At 66.7% G+C, this 24,595-nt stretch overlaps 1 protein-coding gene across 1 annotated transcript in view; it reads left to right on the forward strand.

Moving 5' to 3' along the window:
* Positions 1–24,266, forward strand: part of Prkcz (protein kinase C zeta) — a 102,355-nt gene extending 78,089 nt beyond the window's left edge. The window contains exons 7-18 of the mRNA XM_048350092.1: positions 1,032–1,113; positions 1,907–1,959; positions 2,854–3,042; positions 5,508–5,605; positions 12,891–12,977; positions 14,672–14,807; positions 15,101–15,188; positions 17,937–18,056; positions 19,189–19,268; positions 19,688–19,777; positions 23,503–23,618; positions 24,098–24,266. Of these exons, the coding sequence (XP_048206049.1) occupies positions 1,032–1,113; positions 1,907–1,959; positions 2,854–3,042; positions 5,508–5,605; positions 12,891–12,977; positions 14,672–14,807; positions 15,101–15,188; positions 17,937–18,056; positions 19,189–19,268; positions 19,688–19,777; positions 23,503–23,618; positions 24,098–24,185 (1,227 nt within the window). The 3' untranslated portion in view covers positions 24,186–24,266. The remainder of the gene's footprint in view (positions 1–1,031; positions 1,114–1,906; positions 1,960–2,853; positions 3,043–5,507; positions 5,606–12,890; positions 12,978–14,671; positions 14,808–15,100; positions 15,189–17,936; positions 18,057–19,188; positions 19,269–19,687; positions 19,778–23,502; positions 23,619–24,097) is intronic.
* Positions 24,267–24,595: the final 329 nt, after the last annotated feature.

The following is a 24,595-nucleotide window of genomic DNA, read 5'->3' on the forward strand; positions in this document are numbered from 1 at the left end:
TGCGCACACGCGAGATCCAGACACGCGGCACGCGGTGGACCCCGTCCCACGGCTCAGTCACTAAAGCGCCACCGTGCTCCCGGCCCGGCCCTGAGCGGTGCCGGGCCCCGCCGCACCTGCCGTGTCCACAACGGTCTGGCCCGGGATGGCCAGGTGCATGGGGGCCCCCACGCTGCCGCGGGGTGCGTCCCCTTGGCCCCGCGGGGCTCCTTGGACCCCGTAGGTCCTCGCTGTGTTAAGGAAGTAGGTGGGCAAGCACAGCCCCTCGGAGCAGTGAAGAGCGGGGAGGGGCGGGGAGGGGCGAGGAGGGGTGAGGGGAGAGGAGCGGTCAGGAGGGGTGAGGGGTGAGGAGCGGTGAGGAGGGGTGAGGAGGGGTGAGGGGAGAGGAGCGGTCAGGAGGCCGCTGGCCTGGGAGCACTGAGATCAGTGCACCGTCCTCGGTGCCCCCCCCAGGAGGAGTTTCCGTCCTAACGTCCTCTGCTCCGGAGCCCTTGGGGTGCTGCGGGGGTCTGGTGGGCGGCCACGCGCAGCGCCCGGCTGGCAGGCAGCCCCACCTAGCACTGGACCCACACAGCACTCTCAGGGCCACCAGACCCTCGGCACTGAGCGGCCACCGCTGCCCAGGGGCTCAGCAGCCTTTATGCCTTTTATGACTCGGCACGGTGTCTCAGCAGGGGGGTGCGCGGCATCTCGTGCACACGCTGCAGCGGTGGTGTGCGCGGCATCTCATGCGCACGCCGCAGCGGTGGTGTGCGGGGCGTCCCGTGTGTACGCGTGCCGTGGCGGTGGTGTGCGCGGCATCTCGTGCACACGCTGCAGCGGTGGTGTGCGCGGCATCTCGTGCACACGCTGCAGCGGTGGTGTGCGGGGCATCTCGTGCGCACGCCGCAGCGGTGGTGTGCGGGGCGTCCCGTGTGTACGCGTGCCGTGGCGGTGGTGTGCGGGGCGTCCCGTGTGCACGCTGCAGCGGTGGTGTGTGCGGCGCGTGGCCGTGGAGGCGGTGCCGCACCCTCACGCCCTCCCCTTCGCAGGATTCTGCCATGCCTTCCCAGGAACCTCCAGTAGATGACAAGAGAGACCGCGTGGACCTTCCTTCTGAGGAGACGGATGGAAGTAGGTGCCCTCTCTGCCGAGCGCCGGCCGTCCTCTCCCCTCCCCCAGGTCCGGGTCCTCCCCGGGCGGCTCAGGAAGAGCTCCGGCGGGAGCTCCGGGGAACGCCCGTCGCTCCAGAGCGTGCCCAGGGCAGCGCCAGGCCGCGCGCCGCACAGAGCTGCCCGTGAGCGGGTCCACGGGACTGTCGCCCACACGGGGCCACTGCGTCACCGCGTGGGGGGCCTGGGGGGCATTGTAGTGGTAAGACACATAGAGAACGATTTCCAGTTCCATTTGGACAGACGGCCCGAGGCCTGGGCTGTTAAAGGACTCGGGGGGCTCTCTTGCTCCCTCCTGCCCCGTTCCAATCCCCACGTCGTACCACCGTTCCTATTTCTGCTCTCTGCGTGCGCTTAGTCGGTGACACAGAGGGTCAACACTCTGCTGTAGCTTGGCTTTGTAGGAGAAGGCTTCGCCCAGCTGAAGGCACTTGAAACATTGGCGTGTGCCTCTGTCAGGCGCCAGTGTTCTCGCCCCGCAGTGGGTTTATCAGGACGCGGCTCCATCGCACGTTCAGGGGCATCTGTAGTTGGGTTGAGTAGATTGCCATGGAGTCCAGTTCGGGTCCCGGGCCCCACCGTCAGAGCCAGCCAGTGGGCTGGGTCCCGGGACACTCCACGATCGTCAGCCTGGATGGTGGGTTCCGGGTGCCAGGCGCTGCTGGCTGGGCTCGCCCTGAGCAGCGGGCCTCGGGGTCTTTTGGCGCCCAGGATGTGTAGGACAATCTGTGACGTGCTTTCTTCCCCCTTGCCAGTTGCTTACATTTCTTCAACCCGGAAACATGACAGCATTCAAGATGACTCTGAGGTGAGTGTGGACAGGGCTTATAATTCGTGTACCCACTTACCTCTTCCAAGCTGCGGGCTCCCGCGGTGGCCGCTGTGGGCATTTCACCGTGAACTCTGTGTGTTCCGGAGCTTTCGGCTCCAGTGAGCCCGTGGCTTTGTGAGCATCTGGAGAGAACGCCTCCTCCGTGGGTCTTGCTTCAGACCTCTGTTTTGTGAGCCCCCAGAAACCACCATGCTGCAAGCCACGGAGCCCGAGTCCCGGCCTCGGGGCAGGGCTGGAGACGGGCTTTTGAGCCGGGGTTTTCCTCAGCTCTCCGCAGCCTCGGACGCCTTCCCGGACCCCAGCTCCCAGGCTGCCTCTGCGCCTTCTCCCGACTCGGCCTGCAGGTTCCCTCCGGCCGCGGGTCTGTGGCCAGCTCAGGGCCGAGTCTCAACCAGGGCCGGGGGGACAAGGCACCCCGGCCCCGCACAGAGCACGCGCGCACGCAGCCGGCCCCTGCCTTTCCCGCGGTGACCAGCACGCTCCCTGAGGGTCACTTTTCTGCCTGGCCAGTGTGTCCAGAGCAGGCCAGGGGCCATTCCTCTGCCGGCCGGCCCCTCCAACGTCCGCCCTGCCCGGCGGGGCGCCCTCCCCTCTCATGGTCTCTCCTGGCGGTGGCTCGGTGGCTCAGGAGATCTGGGCACGCATCCGCCAGTCGTGCTCCCGGAGGGGGCCCTGCGCTGGCAGCTTGCCCCGCCCAGGCAGGGGGTGTGACCCGGAGGCCATGTTCACCCTGCCTGCTGGGCCAGCCCTGGTGGCCTTCCATCCCCCCCGGGCACGGCGGGGCCCTCCCTTTCTCCGTCCTGAGTCTGGTGGGAGTCGTGGGGCCTTTGGCACGAGTCAGCAGCTGGCGGTCATTTCCCTCCCCTCCAGGACCTTAAGCCTGTCATCGATGGAGTCGATGGAATAAAAATCTCTCAGGGGCTCGGGCTGCAGGACTTTGACCTCATCAGGGTCATCGGGCGCGGGAGCTACGCCAAGGTCCTCCTGGTGCGGCTCAAGAAGAACGACCAGGTCTACGCCATGAAGGTGGTGAAGAAGGAGCTGGTCCACGACGACGAGGTAGGCCCTCCTGCGTGGGCGAGGGGCGGCTGTGCCCCAAGAAGGCCCTGTGCCCTCTTCCCGCGGGGCCGAGGGGCGGCCGTGCCCCGAGAAGGCCCTGTGCCCTCTTCCCGCGGGGCCGAGGGGCGGCCGTGCCCCGAGAAGGCCCTGTGCCCGCTTCCCCTTGGGGGCGAGGGGCGGCTGTGCCCCGAGAAGGCCCTGTGCCCGCTTCCCCTTGGGGGCGAGGGGCGGCCGTGCCCCGAGAAGGCCCTGTGCCCGCTTCCCCTTGGGGGCGAGGGGCGGCCGTGCCCCGAGAAGGCCCTGTGCCCGCTTCCCGCGGGGGCGAGGGGCGGCCGTGCCCCGAGAAGGCCCTGTGCCCGCTTCCCCTTGGGGGCGAGGGGCGGCCGTGCCCCGAGAAGGCCCTGTGCCCGCTTCCCGCGGGGGGCGAGGGGCGGCCGTGCCCCGAGAAGGCCCTGTGCCCGCTTCCCCTTGGGGGCGAGGGGCGGCCGTGCCCCGAGAAGGCCCTGTGCCCTCTTCCCGCGGGGGCGAGGGGTGGCCGTGCCCCGAGAGGGCCCTGTGCCGCGCTTCCGCCAACCTGGGGAGGGTGCTGGGGCCTAGCCCTCCCCGGTTATACAGGAAGAGGCGGGAGGTGCGGCCGGGCGGGCTGGACGTGACCTCGGAGGGGGCGGAGGTGGCCGCCTCCAGGTGTGCCAGTGACCCAGGTAACTCGGGCACTAGGCGCAGACTTAACCAGTGGGGGGCCTCCACATGGACCCCCCCACCCCGGTTGACCTTCCACCGTTTCTTTCGTCGCGGCTGTAATGATTCGCTTGCTTAGCCTTTCTCCTCCCTCCCACCCAGCCCCTCTCCGGTGTCGCCGGTGTTTTCTGAGGGTGGCGTGTTGTCTGTTTGTGTGTGAATCCTGGGGTTGTTCACCGCGCTGTACGCTGCCTGGGTTCAGGGCTTGCAGAGGCCATGCGGTGTAGGTCAGAGTTCCGTGCTAATGCGGTGCGGTGAAGGAGCACTTACCTAGGCATGGAAGTGAGCGGGGTTCTACTGCAAGAACGGGGTGCAGGGGAACCGTTTGCTGGAGAGCTCGGCGAAGGCAGAAGAGCGAGGGCTGCCTCCCTCCGCTCCAGCAGGATCGCCTCCACGCCCGCCCTCCTCAGTTCCGCAGCCCCGGCCCCACCCAGGGCTGGGCGCCCTAAACCACAGCTCTCCCTGCGAGTCTGGAGCCGCTGGCAGTGCCAGCAAAGCTCCCGGCGAGGGCTCCTCCGGGGCCGCGGGGACGGAGAAGGTGCCTCCATGCCGTAGACGGAGAGCGCGGTGTCCGGTCCAACGTGTGGCCTGCCCAAGCCGAGCAGTGTCACGTGAGCCAGGCCGGGGTGTGGGGGGGAGCCGGGGCCGTGGCCTCGCGTGGGGAGGTGGGCTGGGGTGTGGGGAGCCATGGCCTCGCGTGGGGGGAGCCGTGGCCTCACGTGGGGAGGTGGGGTGTGGGGAGCCGTGGCCTCGCGTGGAGAGGTGGGCTGGGGTGCGGGGAGCCGTGGCCTCGCGTGGAGAGGTGGGCTGGGGTGCGGGGAGCCGTGGCCTCGTGCGGGGAGCCGTGGCCTCGCGTGGGGAGGTGGGGTATGGGGAGCCGTGGCCTCGCGTGGAGAGGTGGGCTGGGGTGCGGGGAGCCGTGGCCTCGTGCGGGGAGCCGTGGCCTCGCGTGGGGAGCCGTGGCCTCGCGGGGAGCCGTGGCCTTGAGTGGGGAGCCGTGGCCTCGCGTGGGGAGCCGTGGCCTCGCGTGGGGAGGTGGGCTGGGGTGTGGGGAGCCGTGGCCTCGCGTGGGGAGCCGTGGCCTCGCGTGGGGAGGCGGGCGGGCTCCAGGCTGTAGGCCGCTTGGCAGGCCGAGCTCTGGAGGACTGCAGCTCTAGCTGAGCTGAGCTAAGCGAGTCCTCCGGAGGCCATGGGGCCGAGGCAGCAGGCCAGCGGGGCACCGTCCACCCTCAGGTGGGAACCGCAGGACAGACGCGTGCTCAGGCAAGACGTGGAGCCCGGAACAGAAACCGCTCTGGAGGCGTGACGTGGCGGTCGAGTGCCTGCCTAGCACGAGCAAGGCCATGAGTTCAAACCCCTGTACAGCCACCAAAAAACGTCTGCAGAAGCCCGGAGGCCATGAGCGTGGCTTGGGGTGGGGGTGAACGGTGGCGTCGCGGCGGCGGCGGGTGGGGTCGGTGGGCGTGTCTCCGCGAGGCGCCCCGTGCCGGCCGCTCCGCGCCCCACGCGGGGGGGGGGGGGGGGGGGGCGGGGCTCTGGCGTCCGTGGGGCGGGCTGACGCCCACGCCCGCGGGCGGCCAGTCGGCCGGAGCTCACTGTTCTCCGTCAAGTCCGGCCCTCCGCGCGCGGTGGCCACCGCCGGCCCCGGGGCCCCTGTCGGGTGGAGACGGTCCCCAGGACGGCCGCGGCGGTCAGGGCCTCACCGGCCTCCACGGCGTCTCTTCCAGGATATCGACTGGGTACAGACCGAGAAGCACGTGTTCGAGCAGGCGTCCAGCAACCCCTTCCTGGTCGGCTTGCACTCCTGCTTCCAGACCACAAGCCGGTAAGAGACAAGTCCCCGGGCCCCCCGGCTGGGCTTCCGACCCCCCACGGCGCGTGGCTGAGGCTCGGGTCCCCGGGCCCCCCGGCTGGGCTTCCGGGCCCCCACGGCGGGTGGCTGACGCTCAGGTCCCCGGGCCCCCCGGCTGGGCTTCCGGGCCCCCACGGCGCGTGGCTGACGCTCAGGTCCCCGGGCCCCCCGGCTGGGCTTCCGACCCCCCACGGTGCATGGCTGGGCTTCCGACCCCCCACAGTGCATGGCTGACGCTCAGGTCCCCGGGCCCCCCGGCTGGGCTTCCAACCCCCCACGGTGCGTGGCTGAGGTTCCGGCCTCATACGGTTCATGGCTGGGCTTCCGACCCCCCACGGTGCGTGGCTGAGGTTCCGGCCCCCCACGGTGCGTGGCTGGGCTTCCGACCCCCTATGGTTCATAGCTGGGCTTCTGGCCCCTCGTGGTTTGTGGCTGGACTTCCGGTCCCCCTCCGTGCGTGGCTGAGGCTCAGGTCCCCGTGGTCCCCAGCTGGGCTTCCGGCCCCCCACAGTTCATGGCTGGGCTTCCGAACCCCCACAGTTTGTGGCTGAGGCTCAGGTCGCCGTGGTCCCGGCTGGGTTTGGGAGGCCAGGTCAGGCTGGGGCGTGGCTGTCCTCCACAAGTCCCCCTTGATTGCTGCTTTGTAGCCCCCACTGGTGGCTTCCTATGTGGAAATGAGGTGTGCGATTCCACTCAAAGTGCTTGCTGACGGTGTCCCGGGAGACAGGCTTTGGGTCAGCTGCCCAGTGGGCGCTTGTGTGCTAGGTCATATCACCAATCCGAGAGCAAGTGTGTACGCAGCAAGCTTTCTAGGGGTAGGAGCTCTGTTGCTTTAAAACGTTTGTAGGGGTATGGAACAATAAACGCGTCCTCTGTTTAGACTTGGGGGCCGCGATTCCCACTCACTGTCTATCCACCAAGGCCCTAAAACTTCCCCGTGTCGGTGATTCCCTGGCAATACTCCAGGACTTAACATGCCGTGTCCTCAGGGCATAGCTTACCACACCAAAGGACAGAGGAAACCTGTCAAAAAGAGCTGGTGTAGGGGGCTGGGAGTGTGGCCTAGTGGCAAGAGTGCTTGGCTTGTATACACGAAGCCCTGGGTTCGATTCCCCAGAACCACATATATAGAAAACAGCCAGGGGCTGGGGATATGGCCTAGTGGCAAGAGTGCTCGCCTCGTATACATGAGGCCTTGGGTTCGATTCCCCAGCACCACATATACAGAAAATGGCCAGAAGTGGCACTGCTGCTCAAGTGGCAGAGTGCCAGCCTTGAGCAAAAAGAAGCCAGGGACAGTGCTCAGGCCCTGAGTCCAAGGCCCAGGACTGGACAAAAAGTAAATGAATAAAAAAATAAATAATGTTTTTAAAAAGAGCTGGTGTAATGGGCCCACCTGTAATCCTAGCACTGGGGAAACTGAGGCAAAAAGTTTATGAGTTTGAAGTGAACCTGAAATATGCCATGAGATTCTTGTCTCAAACAACAACAACCGGGAAAAAAATGCCTAGGAAGAGGAAACTGCCCAAGGCAAATTCCATAGGGAGCCGGCACCTGCAGCTTTGCTCGGGGACTCAGCAGCGCGGACAGTGACCGCCAGGGCCCGGTGTGACGGGGCTGCTCACCACGGCTCCTCTGTCTCGCCCACGCCCACACGCCCAGAGGATGCTTAGCAGTGAGTCACCAGTATTCTTGAGAGAACGGGCGTGTGTTCACACGTGCCGCCTGTGGCTCACACCTATAACCCTAGCTGTTCAGGAGGCCGAGACCCCAGGGACTGTGGTTTGCGGTCTGCTCTGACAGAAAAATCCCCGAGGCTTCCCATCTCCAAAGATAACAAAGCTGGGCTGGAAGCGTGGCTCCAGTGGTAGGGCACCTTCAGGGCAGGCAGGCTGAGACAGCGTGAGGTCCTGAGCTCAGACTCCCCTACCAGGAGAAAAACGAGGCGGGCGTGTGTAGAAGGCAGGGACAGATGCAGGGGGAAGGCTCTGGCGAGCCAGTCGGAGGCTGCTCACCGTCTGCCGCCTGCAGATGGCGAGGAGCCGGCCCGGAGCTAGAGCGGAAAACATTTCAAGGCAAAACCAACGTCTTCTCCAGGCTGAAAGGGGCATTTGGAGGTTTCCACGTGGCTTAGAAGTAACTGGGGAAGGAGTAAGGTGTCTCAGCCTTCTGGGAGACTGAGGAGGTCGGGCACGCGGGGAGACGCGGGGGGACGCGGGGAGACGCGGGGGGATGCGGGGAGACGCGGGGAGCCGGGGACGCGGGGAGACGCAGGGAGCTGGGGACGCGGGGAGACGCGGGGAGACGCAGGGAGCTGGGGACGCGGGGAGACGCGGGGGGCCGGGGACGCGGGGAGACGCGGGGAGACACGGGGAGACGCAGGGAGCTGGGGGCGCGGGGGGACACAGGGGGACGCGGGGAGACGCTGGGGAACGCGGGGAGACGCAGGGAGACACGGGGAGCCGGGGACGCGGGGAGATACAGGAAGCTAGGGATGCTGGGAGATACTGGGAGCCAGGGACACTGGGAGATGAGCCGGGAATGCTGGGAGGTTATGGGAAGCCAGGGATGCTGGGAGACACGGGGAGCCGGGAATGCTGGGAGTCACAGGAAGCCAGGGACACCAGGACTGCTGGGTGGGTTTGCGGCAGGCGTGGCCGGCCGGGGTAGGGTAGAGTCGCTTCGTGTTCACGTCGACAGCAAGCACCCTTCCCGCCACCATCAGTGTGCGCCTCTCAGGAGAGCTGCCGCAGAACGCAGAGCCCCCAGACACAGGCAGCACCGGCCACAGGCCGCGCGGCTTGGCTCCCGAGAGGATGCCGGTCACTGCCTTAGTGACCCTGAAGTTCCTCCTGACGGGAGCGTGGGGGTAGCCCTGGGCCCAGCGGCCACCCGACCCGGGGCCCTCCGGACGCCGCTGGGGGCCCTCCTGGGGCCTGTTAGGGGCACGGACAGAACGTTGCCCGCGGGGCCCGGGCGTGGCGCAGGGCAGTGATCCTGAGCCTCCGCTCCTGCCAGGACCTTCCTTGGGGCTCTGTGTCTGGAACAGATCAGCGGTCACGGCGGGCCTGAGACCGGCCGCTCACAGGTAGGCACCGGGAGGTCCACGCCTGCTCACTTTGGTTGCGTGGCAGAGTCTCCAAGGCACCCCAGGGATGGTCACGGGGGACGGACCGTGCTGGGGCGCGCTGTTCCTCCGGCTGTGTGTGGACTGCCTGGGTGCCCCCCGGCTGTGGGCGGGGCCCGATTGCTGGGCTGGCCGGGACTGCGCCCCGCAGCCGCCCCCTTCCCGAGGGGGCTGGGTGAACGTCCCTGGGCCCTGATTTCCCAGCTGGGTCTCACAGGACAGGAAATGAATTAAACTCCAGGCGGGAAGCTGGCGCTCACTGGCGGCCTCGAGTGGAAATCTGGGAAATGACGATTTCCACAGGAGCTCGGTGCTTAGAAAGGAGCCTCTGAGCGGGAAAAAGGAGGATTTCTTTATTTCCCCCCCAAATCCCGCGGTGCTGTGCTGGCTGGCACGGCCCCTGCACACGGCCGCGTGTGCGTCTCTGCTCGCACAGGCGTTCTGGTTTCCCCACACGGGCAAATACTATGAAAGAGGGGTTTTTAACAACATACGCGTCTGCTATGGGGAAGCTAAACCCTCTCTGTAGAAATTAAGTAGCCACAAAGTCTCCAAAGCCCCACCTCCATTTACACTATTCCGTTCCGGGAAGACATGTGGCCTCAGGTTGGACTGAAGTTGTCACCGGAGGCAGGTGAAGGTGTGTGACGTTTCCCTCTAAAAGTAGGGGCTCCTTTTTTTCCCCTCCCTGGTCCTGGGGCTTGAACTCTGGGCCTGGGCGCCGTCCCTGAGCTCTTCAGCTCAAGGCTAGCGCTCTACCGCTTGAGCCACAGCGCCACCTCTGGTTTTCTGGTGGTTCGTTGGAGATCAGAGTCTTGCAGACGTCCCTTCCCTGCCGGGGCTGGCTCTGGACGGTCCTCAGCTCTCAGCCTCCCCATTAGTAGGACCAGAGGCACAAGCCATCAGTGCCAGCCGCGCGAGGCTCTTCACTTAGGGTCCTTGGCTTTGATTGTGGAAGGAGAATTTCTGGACAAGTCACAGCGGTAAGAAAGCTTGGCGGCGCTCTGTTGAGTCAGCGGCAGGCAGGCAGGCAGGCAGACATGCCGACTAACAAGCAGAGAGGAGGGGACTCGCCGTCACAGAGTGTGGGTGCTCTCAGAGGGAGAGAGACACCAGTCTCTTTGACAGCAGGGGCATTTATGATAAAGCCTGGGGGGTTCTGACTTCAAAGTAATGCAAAGATCGGTGTTTTATCTGCACTCGATCAGTCCCGGTGCTACACTTTCTGAATGCCTGGAATTTTTTGCGAATTCCTTCTGGGTAAGATTACATCCTGCCATGAAAGATGCTTGTCCTTAAGATAAGGAAGGCATCCTGTTGTCTCTAAATGCCTTATTTCTGAGTTGCCTGCACTGGGCCTCATTTTCCCCCAAGAATGACTGTGGCCCTTTATTCTTAAGGGAAGTAGAGGGGTAAACATCTCCTGTATCTGCCTTAAGCCAGAGTTTTTAATTCCCAGCAGCTGTTTACCGCACCTCATTTTCCCTAATCTGTCCAGCCTCAAAATGAACCCAGGGCCTGGTCCAGGCTAAACTGGACAGGGAGGTTTTCCATCGAGGAGCAAGCTTCCACTGAAACATTTACAGCAGGGTGGGGTGGCAGGGTGCTTAGGGGCTTAGCAGACACCCGGCGCTGGGTTCCGGTTCGACCGCAGGGCGGGGAGGGGGGGGGGGCGTGGAGCGTACGGGCGTAGCGTACGCAAGGCCTTGGCCACGGTCACAAGCAGCACAGGAGGGGAAGTACTGCTAACTCTGGTTGTGCTGCCGCTGGCCGCCCGGAAGCCGGAGCTCCGGGGCCTTGGGCGGGGCACAGGGGCACAGGGGCGCCGGGGCGCCCTCGGTGCTGCAGGCAGACCCCAGCCCCTTTTGTTTCAGTGATTTTTGGAGAAGGGTCTCCCGCGTCTGTACGTGGGCAGCGTGGGCTGCCGTCCTGTTCACACGGTCTCCCACGCACCCCGCGTTCGGCTCCGTCGGTCACGATGAGGTGATCTCGTCCAGAAAGAAATGGACTCGTTAGCTGACTTAGGACACGGTGACCCCCCTGCGTACATCACCTCGATAATAATTCCTTTTTAAGATGAGGTGCCTTGCGTAAGGCTCGCCAGAAAGGAAGCCCGCCGCATGGTTCAGGCAGAAAGGAGCTTATTGGGGGGAAGCAAACTGCCAGCTCCACAAGATGGAGGTGTGGGGAGCCAGAGGGGAAGGGAGAAGGGAAAAGGAGAGAAAAGGAAAGAGCAGGGACCGCGTTGAGCCGGATTACGTGGGAGGCGGTGGGAGGTCTGGCCGGGTGGATCGGACGTGACCTCGGAGGGGGAGGAGGTGGCCGCCTCCAGGCGTGCCGGTGACCTCGGTAACTCGGGTTCTGGGCGCAGACTTAACCAGGTGGGGGGCCTCTGCGTGGAACCCCCGGGGTGGACCTCCCGCCTTGAACCTTCTGCCCGGGCCGTCTGGGGTCTGAGCTCTGGCTGATCTCTGTGTCTCCGGAGGCCGGCACTGTGGACAGGAGCCACGGCCCCGCCGCTTTCCGCTCACTAGCTCGCCCGGGACGTCACTTCTGCTCCTTAGGAGAGCGTGCACAGGGACCGCCCCGGAGCATCCGGGCCCAACGCGGCCACCTCGCCAGCATTAAAGCCACGTCTCCACGGACGTGGTGCTCTTGGTGCTTTTTCTTTTTTTAGGAGGTGGGGCTTGAACTCTGGGGCCTGGGCGCCGTCCCTGAGCTCTTGGCTCAAGGCTGGCCGTCTACCACTGGAGCCACAGCGCCACTTCCGGTTTTCTGGTAGTTAATTGGAGATGAGTCTCACGGACTTTCCTGCCCTGGCGGGCTTTGAACCGTGGTCCTCAGACCTCAGCCTCCTGAGCAGCTAGGGTGACAGGCGTGACCGGCCCCCAGCAGTCTTGGTTCATTATTGAATCACACTGTAACACCTCTGGAGCTTTCCTCCCTAGAGGCCCAGCGGGGGTGAGGAGGGGGCCCAGGGTGTGTGCGCACTGCACCAGGGCGTGGGCGTGTGGGGTCTCAGGCCGGGAGACACCTGGGGTGGTGACAAGGGGTCAAAGTGGCGCCTGAGGGACGGGAGGGGGGGTGCGGAATTTCTGCTTTGAAGAAATGTTGAAAATGGTGTCTGTAGGCCAAAAAATAAAATAGGTTCACAGCTGCTTTAGAAAGAAGAAAAGGGGGCCAGGGATACGGCCTAGTGGTAGAGGGCTCGCCTCGTATACATGAGGCCCTGGGTTCGATTCCCCAGCACCACATATATGGAAAACACCAGAAGTGGCGCTGTGGCTCACGTGGCAGAGTGCTAGCCTTGAGCAAAAGGAAGCCCGGGACAGTGCTCAGGCCCTGAGTTCAAGGCCCAGGACTGGCCAAAAAAAAAAAAAGAACAGCCATGAGTCCGGAGGCGCGGATGGGACGCGTGTCTCTGGAGGGGCGAAGGGTTCCCAGCTGTGCACGCCCGCCCCGCCCCTCCGCTGCTCTCTGGTCCACCTGGAGGCCCCCCCCCCACCTCCCGTGTCTGTCCTGGGCCAGCTCCAGCCCGGAGTCCTAGCCCCCCCTTCCCGCCCCGTGGCCCAGCCCCTCAGCAGATCCGGTGGGCTCCGCCCCGGCCCCTCCCACTGCCCTCACCGCCCCCCTCACCGGGCGAGAGGGAGGGGCTGCCGAGAGGGAGGGGCTGCCGTCCCTCCTAGGGCTCCCCAGGCACCGCGGCTGAGCGACGGTCACCACGTCATCCTCCGCCCCCCTCACCTGCTTCCAGGTCCCCCGCAGCCCTGCCCGGCCCCGCCCCCGCCCCCAGGACACCCGTGCTCCCCCACCCAGGCAGAGATGAAGCGATGTGGGAATGGACCTTGGCTTTTTCTTCCCCCAGTCCGAGCTTATGACCTTGGAGTCACAATGAACTTGACCCCCAGCACTCACGGGCTTGGACGGCACTGGGCAGACGCGGGGGGACCGCCCCTTCCCCCCAAGGCACAGAGAGGGCTGGCCCTTCCGCTGAGGCCTCCTGCAGCCCTGCCCCAGCCCCCTGTAGGGGGGTGGGTGCCGGCACCCCCAGACCGGCCCGCCGGCTGCTACGGGCGGCTCTCCCGGGCAGCCCCGGCTCAGGTGAGCTCCCCCATCCCTCTCCCCGCCTAGGCTGTTCCTGGTCATCGAGTACGTCAACGGCGGAGATCTCATGTTCCACATGCAGAGGCAGAGAAAGCTCCCGGAGGAGCACGCCCGGTGAGCCCCCCCCCGCCAGGGCCCCCCGGCCTCCCCAGAGGGCAGCAGTGTGGGGGGAGACTAGACCTGAGGTCTGGGGCCAGTGACACGAGGGTTACTTCCTCCCGTGGTGCCACAGATGCCATTGCCCTCCAGAGCTGCGGTGTAGACACCTGGTGTCCAGGGAAGATAGTTCCTACTCCATGACTTAGAGGCCATCAGTCCTCTCAACTGCAGCTGTGGTCCCCTCCCCCTTCCCGACTGTGGCCGTGGTCCCCTCCCCCTTCCCCACGGTGGCCGTGGTCCCCTCCCCCTTCCCGACTGTGGCCGTGGGTCCCCTCCCCCTTCCCGACTGTGGCCGTGGTCCCCTCCCCCTTCCCCACGGTGGCCGTGGTCCCCTCCCCCTTCCTGACAGTGTCCGTGGTCCCCTCCCCCTTCCTGACAGTGTCCGTGGTCCCCTCCCCCTTCCCCACGGTGGCCGTGGTCCCCTCCCCCTTCCTGACTGTGGCCGTGGGTCCCCTCCCCCTTCCTGACTGTGGCCGTGGGTCCCCTCCCCCTTCCTGACAGTGTCCGTGGTCCCCTCCCCCTTCCCCACGGTGGCCGTGGTCCCCTCCCCCTTCCTGACTGTGGCCGTGGGTCCCCTCCCCCTTCCTGACTGTGGCCGTGGGTCCCCTCCCCCTTCCTGACAGTGTCCGTGGTCCCCTCCCCCTTCCCCACGGTGGCCGTGGTCCCCTCCCCCTTCCTGACTGTGGCCGTGGGTCCCCTCCCCCTTCCTGACTGTGGCCGTGGGTCCCCTCCCCCTTCCCCACGGTGGCCGTGGGTCCCCTCCCCCTTCCCCACGGTGGCCGTGGGTCCCCTCCCCCTTCCTGACGGTGGCCGTGGGTCCCCTCCCCCTTCCTGACAGTGGCCGTGGTCCCCTCCCCCTTCCCCACGGTGGCCGTGGGTCCCCTCCCCCTTCCTGACGGTGGCCGTGGTCTCCTCCCCCTTCCCGACAGTGGCGTGGTCCTCTGGCCTCCCCTTCCTGAAGCCAGCCTCATGGAAGGAGGGGAAGTGGGCGGTTTCAGCTCACTCCCTGTTTCCTGTTTCTTTCTTTTCTAATTTTCACATGCACTTATTTTATTTTATTTTTTTTTTGCCAGTCCTGGGCCTTGAACTCAGGGCCTGAGCACTGTCCCTGGCTTCTTCTTGCTCAAGGCTAGCACTCTGCCACTTGAGCCACAGCGCCACTTCTGGTGTTTTCTATATATGTGGTGCTGGGGAATCGAACCCAGGGCTTCATGTATATGAGATGAGCACTCTTGCCACTAGGCCATATCCCCAGCCCCTACCTTTTTGATGGTTAAAGGTAAAAGTCTCAGGGACTTTCCTGTCCAGGCTGACTATGAACTGTGATCCTCATCTCCCCTCCCGTCCCTTCCCTTCCCTTCCCTCCAGGGGCTTGAATTCAGGGCCTGGGCGCTGTCCCTGAGCTTCTATGAGCTCAGGGCTGCCACCGGAGCCACAGCACCACTTGTGGCTTTTTGTGTGGATGTGGTAAAGAGAAATTGAACCCAGGGCCTCATGCGCGCCGGGCAAGCGCTCTGCCCCGAGGCCGCCCTCGCTGTGGTTTCACCCGGAGCGTGGGACGCGCCCTCGGGAGGACGCGGGTCTGGGAGGAGGAGCATGCCCGCCCGCCGGATGCGGGCCCGCTGTGACCCCGGCTGCCCCCGCCACAGGTTCTACGCTGCCGAGATCTGTATCGCCCTCAACTTCCTGCACGAGCGAGGCATCATCTACCGGGACCTCAAGCTGGACAACGTCCTGCTGGACGCAGACGGACACATCAAGCTGACGGACTACGGCATGTGCAAGGTGAGCAGGCGGCAAGGCCGGCCCCGGCCGGGCCGCGGGCAGAGATGCCCACCCTGGACGCCGCTGCGCTCGGCACCCCCGCCGGGCCCCGCCCCGACCCCCCCATCGTCCCCGCCGGTCCCCGCCCCGGCCCCCCATCGTCCACCCCATCCCCCTCCTGCCCCCCATCGTCCCCGCCCGTCCCCCTCCCGCCCCCCATCGTCCCCGCCCATCCCCCTCCTGCCCCCCCATCGTCCCCACGGTACTTGTCCAGGGCCGTGGGTGCAAATCCTCCAGTCCCTTTGTCCCCACAGGAAGGCCTGGGCCCAGGGGACACGACGAGCACCTTCTGCGGGACCCCGAACTACATCGCCCCTGAGATCCTGCGGGGCGAAGAGTACGGTGAGTGTGCGGCACCCGGTGGGCGGGCGGAGCCTTTGGGAGCCCCTCCCCGCCCCGCCCCTCCCCGCCCTTCCCTTCCCCTCCCCTCCCCGCCCCTCCCCTCCCCTCCCTGCCCCTCCCCTCCCCTCCCCTCCCTGCCCCTCCCCTCCCCTCCCTGCCCCTCCCCTCCCCTCCCCTCCCTGCCCCTCCCCTCCCCTTCCCTCCCTGCCCCTCCCCTCCCTGCCCCTCCCCTCCCCGCCCCTCCCTTCCCCGCCCCTCCCCTCCCCGCCCCTCCCCGCCTCTCCCTTCCCCACCCTTCCCTTCCCCTGCCCACCCCTCCCCTCCCCGCCTCTCCCCGCCCCTCCCTTCCCTGCCCTTCCCCTCCCTTCCCCTCCCCTCCCCTCCCCTCCCCGCCCCTCCCCTCCCTGCCCCTCCCCTCCCCACCCCTCCCTTCCCCGCCCCTCCCCTCCCCGCCCCTCCCCGCCCCTCTGGCCTCCAGCAAGAGGAGGGAGGCACTGCACTCACCCTTCCAAGGGTCCAGACCTGGCCGTCACAGAGCTTGTTACCACCGCGTGCTCAAAGCCTGTGCGCGTGTGCACGGGCACACACGCACACGCACACGCACACACACCCGTCCCGTTCCCAGCTCGATGTCAGCACCTAGCCCCGGCCCCTCACTCCAACCCCTAGGAGGTCCCCTTCCCAAAGAGCCCCAGGCCAGGGAGCAGAGAAGGCCTGGCCAGCAGAGACAGCACGCCGAGGTCACCGGCCGCGCCTGGGGGCCGCAGGAGAAATGGGGGTCCCTGGGGGTGGAAGCCGCTCCGCCAGGACTCGGTCCTGTCAGCCTGTGACGCTGCGCCACACATCGGCCCTTTCTTCTCTGGGTGGAAAACACGTTTCGCTAGGATGCGCCTGTGCGTGCACCTGGACACGGCGTGCACAGCGCGTGGTGTGTGTGCACGTGGACACGGCGTGCACAGCGCGTGGTGTGTGTGCACGTGGACACGGCGTGCACAGCGCGTGGTGTGTGTGCACGTGGACACGGCGTGCACAGCGCGTGGTGTGTGTGCCCGTGGACACGGCGTGCACAGCGCGTGGTGTGTGTGCAGGGTGCGCCTGTGCGTGCACGTGGACACGGCGTGCACAGCGCGTGGTGTGTGTGCAGGGTGCGCCTGTGCGTGCACGTGGACACGGTGTGCACAGCGCGTGGTGTGTGTGCAGGGTGTGCCTGAGCGTGCACGTGGACACGGCGTGCACAGCGCGTGGTGTGTGCAGGGTGTGCCTGTGCGTGCACGTGGACACGGCGTGCACAGCGCGTGGTGTGTGCAGGGTGTGCCTGTGCGTGCACGTGGACACGGCGTGCACAGCGCGTGGTGTGTGCAGGGTGTGCCTGTGTGTGCACGTGGACACGGCGTGCACAGCGCGTGGTGTGTGTGCAGGGTGCGCCTGTGCGTGCACGTGGACACGGCGTGCACAGCGCGTGGTGTGTGCAGGGTGCGCCTGTGCGTGCACGTGGACACGGCGTGCACAGCGCGTGGTGTGTGTGCAGGGTGCGCCTGTGCGTGCACGTGGACACGGCGTGCACAGCGCGTGGTGTGTGTGCAGGGTGTGCCTGAGCGTGCACCTGGACACGGCGTGCACAGCGCGTGGTGTGTGCAGGGTGTGCCTGTGTGTGCACGTGGACACGGCGTGCACAGCGCGTGGTGTGTGTGCAGGGTGTGCCTGTGCGTGCACGTGGACACGGCGTGCACAGCGCGTGGTGTGTGTGCAGGGTGTGCCTGAGTGTGCACGTGGACACGGCGTGCACAGCGCGTGGTGTGTGCAGGGTGTGCCTGTGCGTGCACGTGGACACGGCGTGCACAGCGTGTGGTGTGTGTGCAGGGTGCGCCTGTGTGTCCACGTGCACACACGGCATGCACAGCGCGTGGTGTGTGTGCAGGGCGTGCCTGTGTGTGCACGTGGACACGGCGTGCACAGCACATGGTGTATTTGCAGGGTGCTGTGCACACAGGTTTGATTGGTGTGCATGCGTGTATGTGCAGGCCAGTGTGTTGCATGTGTTTCTGTGTGTGTGCATAAGTACTTTGGTGCTAGTGTTTTCAGTGAAGCACCTTGTACACAGGTTGATTGGTGTGTGTGTGCGCGTATGCATGTATACGCATGCAGGCCAGTATGTTGTATGTGTTCACGTGTGTGTGCGCAAGCGCTTCGCTCCTAGTGTTCTCAGTGGAGTGTGTCGTACATGGGCCTTTGCGTATCCCAGCCTGGCCCTGGGGCAGGCATGGGGAGGGAGTGGGATCCTCACCCTGGAGGATAATTGGGCTTCTGGAAGTTTCTTCAGTTGAAGTCACTCAGTGGGGAGAGAAGGAGGGAGCCGATTGGCAGACCGGAGCCCAGGGTGGCGAGTACGGCCGGGTGGGGATTTGGTCCGCGACAGAGGCAGGGGCCTGGGGGGGGGGGGCAGACTGAGGGTGGAGCCCCTCAGCGGAGCCGAGGTGCTGCCCGCCGCCGGCACGGAGACATTCCCGCCCAAGCCCGCCACGGTGAGCAGAAGAAACGGCAGCACAGCCCGGCTCCCGCGGACGCCTCTGCACGCCTGGTTACCCGCCAGGAGGAGGCGCACGCACCGCTGGGCTGCGGCACAGGCGCACGTGCCCAGAGCCGCGGGCGGAAGGGAGCCCGGCCCGCGTCGTCGGGGGACGGGCCGCAGTGGGCGCCACCCCCCGCCTGCCCTGCGTGGCCCACGCCGACCGCAGCCCCTTTCCCCAGGGTTCAGCGTGGACTGGTGGGCGCTGGGCGTCCTCATGTTCGAGATGATGGCCGGGCGTTCCCCCTTCGACATCATCACCGACAACCCCGACATGAACACGGAGGACTACCTTTTCCAAGGTGCGTGGCTCCGCGCGCCCGCCCGGCTCCCCTCTGGCCTCCAGACGGGAATGGGGGAGTCCCTCGGCCGTGCTGAGGTGGGAACGTTCCTCTGGCTGCCGGGGGGGGGGGGACTGGCCACGCGCTGGGGGTCTGCGGTGCAGGCCCCACGGCTCCCCCCGTTTAACCCGGCCTCCTTTCTGCCCCGCGGGGTCGCCTTACGCTGCCTTAGGGGCCTTCAGGGCGTGGGGCCCGGGGACCAGGCTGCCCTTCGGCGCCCTCTGGTGGCCGGCGTGCAGAAGCCTCTGTGTGCCTGAAGGGGTGGGAGGAGGGGTGGGGGGGCAGATGGGGCCACCTGGGGGTCCCCAAGAGGACAAAGCCTGTCCTCAAGGGCAGGGAGGGACCCAAATCTCCTGCTCAGACGCACTTCAAGATGGGCGCGCGGTGCACATCCATAATCAGGACCAGGGCTGATGGAAGGGGCAGAATCCCACGTTCAAGACTTTTTATTGTTATTTTTTTGCCAGTCCTGGGCCTTGGACTCAGGGCCTGAGCACTGTCCCTGGCTTCTTTTTTGCTCAAGGCTAGCACTCTGCCACCTGAGCCACAGCACCACTTCTGGCCGTTTTCCATATATGTGGTGCTGGGGAGTCGAACCCTGGGCTTCATGTATACGAGGCGAGCACTCTACCACTAGGCCACATTCCCAGCCCTCCCTGAGCTCTTTTTGCTCAAGGCTAGCACTCTACCACTTGAGCCACAGTATCACTTCTGGCATTTTCTGTGTATGTTGGTACCAAGGCATCGAACTCAGGGCTTCATGCATGCTAGGCAGGCACTGAGCCACATTCCCAGTCCCAAGTTCAAGATTTCAGGCACGCTTCATCTATATAGCAAGACTGAGTCTCAAAGAAGCAAAGGGCTGGGAATGTGGCTTAGTGGTAGAGTGCCTGCCTCGTATGCATGAAGCCCGGGGTTCGATTCCCCAGCACCACATATGCAGAAAAAGCCAGAGGTGGCGCTGTGGCTCAAGAGGCAGAGTGCTGGCCTTGAGCAGAAGCTCCGTGACAGTGCCCCGGCCCCGAGTTCCTGGCCCCTGCGTGCTGCTGGGCAGAGTGGCGGCAGTGCCCCTCACCCAGACCCGTCCCCACAGTCATCCTGGAAAAGCCCATCCGGATCCCGCGCTTCCTCTCCGTCAAAGCCTCGCACGTCCTGAAAGGATTTTTAAACAAGGTACGCCCTCGCCTGGGCTGGCCATGTCCCTCCGTGGGCCCCGGGGCCGGCTGGGGGGGGCAGGGCCCCGGCTGCTCTGGCCTGCGTCCCCGGGGCTGTGGGGGGGGGGGCAGGGCCCCGGCTGCTCTGGCCTGCGTCCCCGGGGCTGGGGGGGGGGCAGGGCCCCGGCTGCTCCGGCCTGCGTCCCCGGGGCTGTGGGCGGGTGTTTTCCACGGTGCTCAGGGTGTGCTCGCCGCCTTCTCTGGCTGCTGCATTTTTGTTCATGCGTTACAAAACGGAGCCACAAGAGCGAAGCCCCAGAGGAAGGGAGAGGGCAGCGACTCAGCACAGAAGAGATGTGTGAACGAACGCGAGGCCGTGGGGGGCACGCCTGTGTGGTGGGGAGGGTGACCTGTCTGTGTTTGAACTCTGACCCCCAGGACCCCAAGGAGAGGCTGGGCTGCCGGCCACAGACGGGGTTTTCCGACATCAAGTCCCACGCCTTCTTCCGCAGCATCGACTGGGACCTGGTAAGACCCCCGGGGGCCTCGCGTCCCCTCCCCCTGGGGCCCCGGGGGGCGGCGGAGCCGGGTCTGGCGCACGGAGTGCTTCCCTGGGGGTCTTGCTTGGCTTCCGGCACCCGTGGGATCTGTCCAGCGGTGGGTTATTGGGGTCAGTGACAGGTCTGTGAGCGCCAGGTCGTGTCCGTGCCAGTCCATTCCCAGCACGAGAGGACACGAGCGTAACTTCAGAATAGACAAGCACGTGCAGAATTACCGAGGCGTAACCTACAAGCTACGGCTTTTGTTTCTTGAGACCAGGTCTCGCTGTGGACCTGGCCGGCCTTGAACTTGTGATCCTCCTGCTCTGGCCTCACAAGCACTGGACTTACAGGCCTAGGCCACCACACCCAGATCAATAAATCTGCCCAGGCAGAGGGAGCGGGGCACCTCCGTCCCCAGCCACCCCACACCCCCCTCCCCCCCCCCCCAGGCCCGGGGTGTGGCCACCTGGCCCCCAGCCACGCCCTGCCTAGAGGCCGGTGCTCTGCTGGCTTCGGTCCTGGGAGGGTGGGAGCCCTTCCAGCGAAGCCAGGGCCGCCCTCCTCGTCAGCGCTGGGCACTGCCCCTTAGGACACCGCTTCACAAATGCGGCTTCCAGTTTCCTTCTGGCAGCACGAGAGACGCCCAGGCTCGCTTTCTGTTGAGAAAGGTTTTCCTGCTGTGAAGAGTGGTGTGTGGGGATGTGGCCTAGTGGCAGGGGTGCTCAACTCGTATACATGGGGCCCTGTGGGGATATAGCCTAGTGGCAGGGGTGCTCAACTCGTATACATGGGGCCCTGGTTCAATTTCCCAGCACCACATATATAGAAAACAGCCAGAAGTGGCGCTGGGGCTCAGGTGGCAGAGTGCTAGCCTTGAGCAAAGAGAAGCCAGGGACGGTGCAAAAGAGTGGTGCGTGGAGGCCGTGCTCGACCTCAGCCACCCTGCCACCCGCCGTGCAGCTCGAGTTCAGCACGGCCGTCCTCGCGCCCTCTGCGGGGCAGGTGCGGGCCGCGGCTCCTCTCTCTGCCCGCCGCTGTCCTCCGTCTGCGGCTCCCCACCGGCCCCGGCCAGCCCAGCAGGCCCCCCGAGCCCCGCCGCCCCCCGAGCCCCGCCGCCCCCCGAGCCCCGCCGCCCCCCCGAGCCCCGCTGCGTCACCACAGACCCCCGGCTGCAGGCCCCCAGGGGGAGCGGGAGAACCCGCTTCCCCTCGCCCTGCCTGGCGGCCCCTCCTCCCCCCCCATGCCGCCCTGCTCTCATGGGCAGGGCACGTGCGCCCCCTGGTGGGCAGGGCCGGGACAGGCGCCCGCGGGCCTGGCAGGGCCTCGGCACCAGGGCAGGTGCGCGGCGCAGCGAGCCAGCTGGCCCGCGTCCCCCCTCCGGTGGGTGGGGGCGGCAGAAGCAGCGCCCGGGGTGCCCAGGCCAGAACCAGGGCTCGGGACGCGACGGGGGTCGCCAGGAGCTCCAGGGCCTCCGCCTGCCGGCCTCTGGCTCCTTTCTCCCGGGGGTCTGTCTCCCTGGCGGCAGAGACACAGAGCCCCTGCGGCCCCTGCGGCCCCGCTGACCTGGGAGGTGGCTGTCGGGAGCCTGGTCCTCCAGCATGGCCGGTGCGGGGCGAGGCAGGCCGGAAGGTCCCAGGACAGGCAGCCGCCTCCCTGCCTCCTCTCGGGCCATCCTGTCCTGGATCTGCGCTTCGGAGGAGCCCACGGGACCGTCCCACCCGCAGAAGGCTTTGGGGGACCGGCGTGCGGGTCCCCCAGCGTCTGGCCGACCTGGCCCCGTCTGCAGGGCCGAGCTGGCCCTCGCGAATGGGGCTCTTGAGGCGCCAGGGCCAGACCCTGAGCCTCCCACCGGCCTCGGGCCGTGAGAACTGGGCTCAGCTGCAGAGACGGCGGGTGGGGACCCCCTCCCCCTCCCCGCGTCCTTCTCTGGGGCTCTGGGGGAGGGGTGTGAGTTTGTGGGGCGGTCCCCGCCTCCCCCGGCTTCCAGATCCTCACCCAGAGGAGCTGGCCACGGCACAAAGCCCTGGGGCGGCCGCCGCGTCGGGCCGGTTCAGTCCCCGCGCCAGCCCCGCCCCAGGTCCACCCCAACCCCCCTCTGCGAGGACCCGGAGGGCGGCCCGGCCCCTCCCCCACCCTGGGGACTAACACATCCCGGGGCCACACCACCCGCAGAACAACGGCAGGGGGTGGGGGGAAGGAGCCACCGCCCGCAGGTGGGGGGCAGCTGTGCCGGGGGCGTGAGGGTGCGCCTGCCCCGCCCGCCTGGCCCCGCCCCGCCCGCCTGGCCCCGCCCTGCCCTGCTCCATCCAGGGTGCATATTAGGCTGGGGGCAGCCCCTGCTCTGCTCATCACCCCAGCACAGGGCGGCTCCACCTCCCCCTACCCAGGGCAGAACTGGGGTGGAATTTCGAGGGAAGGGCCTACACACCCAGTGTCCCTGCAGCCCTGCGGGGCCCTGCCTGGCCTGGCCCGTCCAGGGCCACACAAACACACGCACTTAGGTCTGCCTTCAGGGCCGTGGGCCCCTCCCGACGCCCGCCCGCCCACCCTGAGCCCTCCAAACCGCATGGATGTTCCTCCATTTGATTCCTAACGTGGTGTTAGTGGTGCAAGGTGGTGGGATGGCAGGGCCCGTGGCCATGTTGACCTCCTGGACGGCGGGCCAGCCACACAGGCGGCCAGTGCCTTCTGGAGGGGGGAGGGGGACGCCTGGGCCCGGTGAAGCCTGCCTGTCCGCGTGGGGGCTCGGAGCCTGGGTGGGCGGTGTGGCTGCAGGGCTCCAGGGCTCCCGCGTGGTGGCACGGAGCCCCGTCTCTCTCCCCCAACACGAACGAATGCCGCTGTAGAGGGCAGACGCTCCGGGCAGCTCTGCTGGGGCAGGTGCGCCAAGGCCCACCTTTATGAGCAGGTTCCAAGACGTGTGTTAAAAAGAAAGGAAACTTCCAAGCTGGGCGCCAGTGGCTCACACCTGTAATCCTAGCTACGTAGGAGCTGAGGTCTAAGAATCAAGGTTTGAAGCCAACCTGGGCAGGAAAGTCCTTGAGACTCTTATCTCCCATTAACCACCAAAAAAGAAAAGCCAGAGGCGTAGCTAGGGCTCAAGGCCAGAGTGCTAGCCTTGAGCCTAAGGGGCTCGGGGAAGACACCTAGCCTGAGCTCAAGGCCTAGGACTGGCACCAAAAAAGTTCACACCTGTAATCCTAGATACTTGGTTCAAAGCTAGCTTAGGCAGGAAAGATGGTAGGACTCTTATCTCCAGTCAATTCAAAAAGGCCAAAAGTGGCGCCGTGGCTCAAGTGGCAGAGTGCTAGCCTTGAGCAAGGTGGAGCTCAGGGACAGTGCTCAGGCCCTGGGTTCAAGCTTCAGGACTGGCAAAAAATAGAAAGGAGGGAGGGAGGGAGGGAGAAAGGAAGGAAGGAAGGAGGGAAGGAAGCTCACTCCCAGCCACCGCGGTGGCGGCTGTCCCGGGCAGGGCCCTTCGGCGGTGTGGCCGAGCAGGTTGGGGGCTTCTGCTCAACACCAGCCACGCGGTCGGCAGTCGGTGCTCCCAGGATTGTTTAGCTCAAGCAGAGCCCTTCGGGCCTTGGCTGTCTCCTCCTAGATGTTAGGTGTTAAGGGAAAAGCGCGGGCATTCGGGTCCCAGGCAGCGCGTTCCAGCCACAGGTGCTGAGCCCCGCCCTGACCCGCGCGCCCCCGGGGCTCTGTTCCCAGCTGGAGAAGAAGCAGGCCCTGCCGCCCTTCCAGCCACAGATCACGGATGACTACGGCCTGGACAACTTCGACACGCAGTTCACCAGCGAGCCCGTGCAGCTGACCCCCGACGACGAGTAAGTCTCGGTGGCCAGCGCGTGAGCGCCCACAGTTCCGCGGGGGGGGGGGGGAGCGCCCCCAGCCTGGGCAGCAAGAGCCCCGGGACTCTCAGTTCCAGTTAGCCAGCGAAAGGCCGGGGGGTGAGCCGGGGCTCCAGCGGGGGAACACCAGCCTTGAGTTCAAGGCCCAGGACCGGCCCTCGGAGAAAGGGGGAGCGGAGCGCGGGCGGCGCCAGGCCCGGCGGGCGGGCAGGCGGGCGGGCCCCGCGGCCCGGGCGCTCACCCCCCATCCCCCTGCCCCGCGGCCCTGGCGCTCACCCCCCATCCCCCTGCCCCGCGGCCCTGGCGCTCACCCCCCTTCCCCCTGCCCCGCGGCCCTGGCGCTCACTCCCCAGCTCACTCCCCATCCCCCTGCCCCGCGGCCCGGGCGCTCACCCCCCATCCCCCTGCCCCGCGGCCCCGGCGCTCACCCCCCTTCCCTCTGCCCCGCGCCCCAGGGACGTCATCAAGAGGATCGACCAGTCCGAGTTCGAGGGCTTCGAGTACATCAACCCGCTTCTGCTGTCCACCGAGGAGTCCGTGTGAGGCGGCCTGGGGCGACCCCCGCGGGCGCCTGCGACGACCCGAAACTTTATCCTTCACCACAGCGCATGCATGCCAGGCCGCCGGGCGGACGCGGGCCGAGGCGCGGCGGGGCCGGCCCCGAGGCGCGCCCGTGCGCACAGCCGCCCGCCCGCCCGCCCGCGGGAACGCGCGCCGCGTGCGCCCCGAGGAATAAAGTGTGCCGCTGACGCCCGCGCCGCCCTCGCTGCTTTCTTTCCGAGCGGCTCCGCCCGGCGCCCCCGGCGCCCCCGGCGCCCCGCCCCCGGCCGCGAGCGCGCCGCCCCCGCGCAGGACCTGCGGGCCCCGCCTCGGCCACGCCCGGCGAGCTCCGGGCCTCGCCGCAGGTGGAGCGGGGGAGGGCGGGCCGGGCGCAGCCCCCGCCCACGGCCGCT

Source organism: Perognathus longimembris, chromosome 7 (genome assembly GCF_023159225.1).
Source record: "Perognathus longimembris pacificus isolate PPM17 chromosome 7, ASM2315922v1, whole genome shotgun sequence".
In the NCBI taxonomy this organism is placed as follows: Eukaryota; Metazoa; Chordata; class Mammalia; order Rodentia; family Heteromyidae; genus Perognathus; species Perognathus longimembris.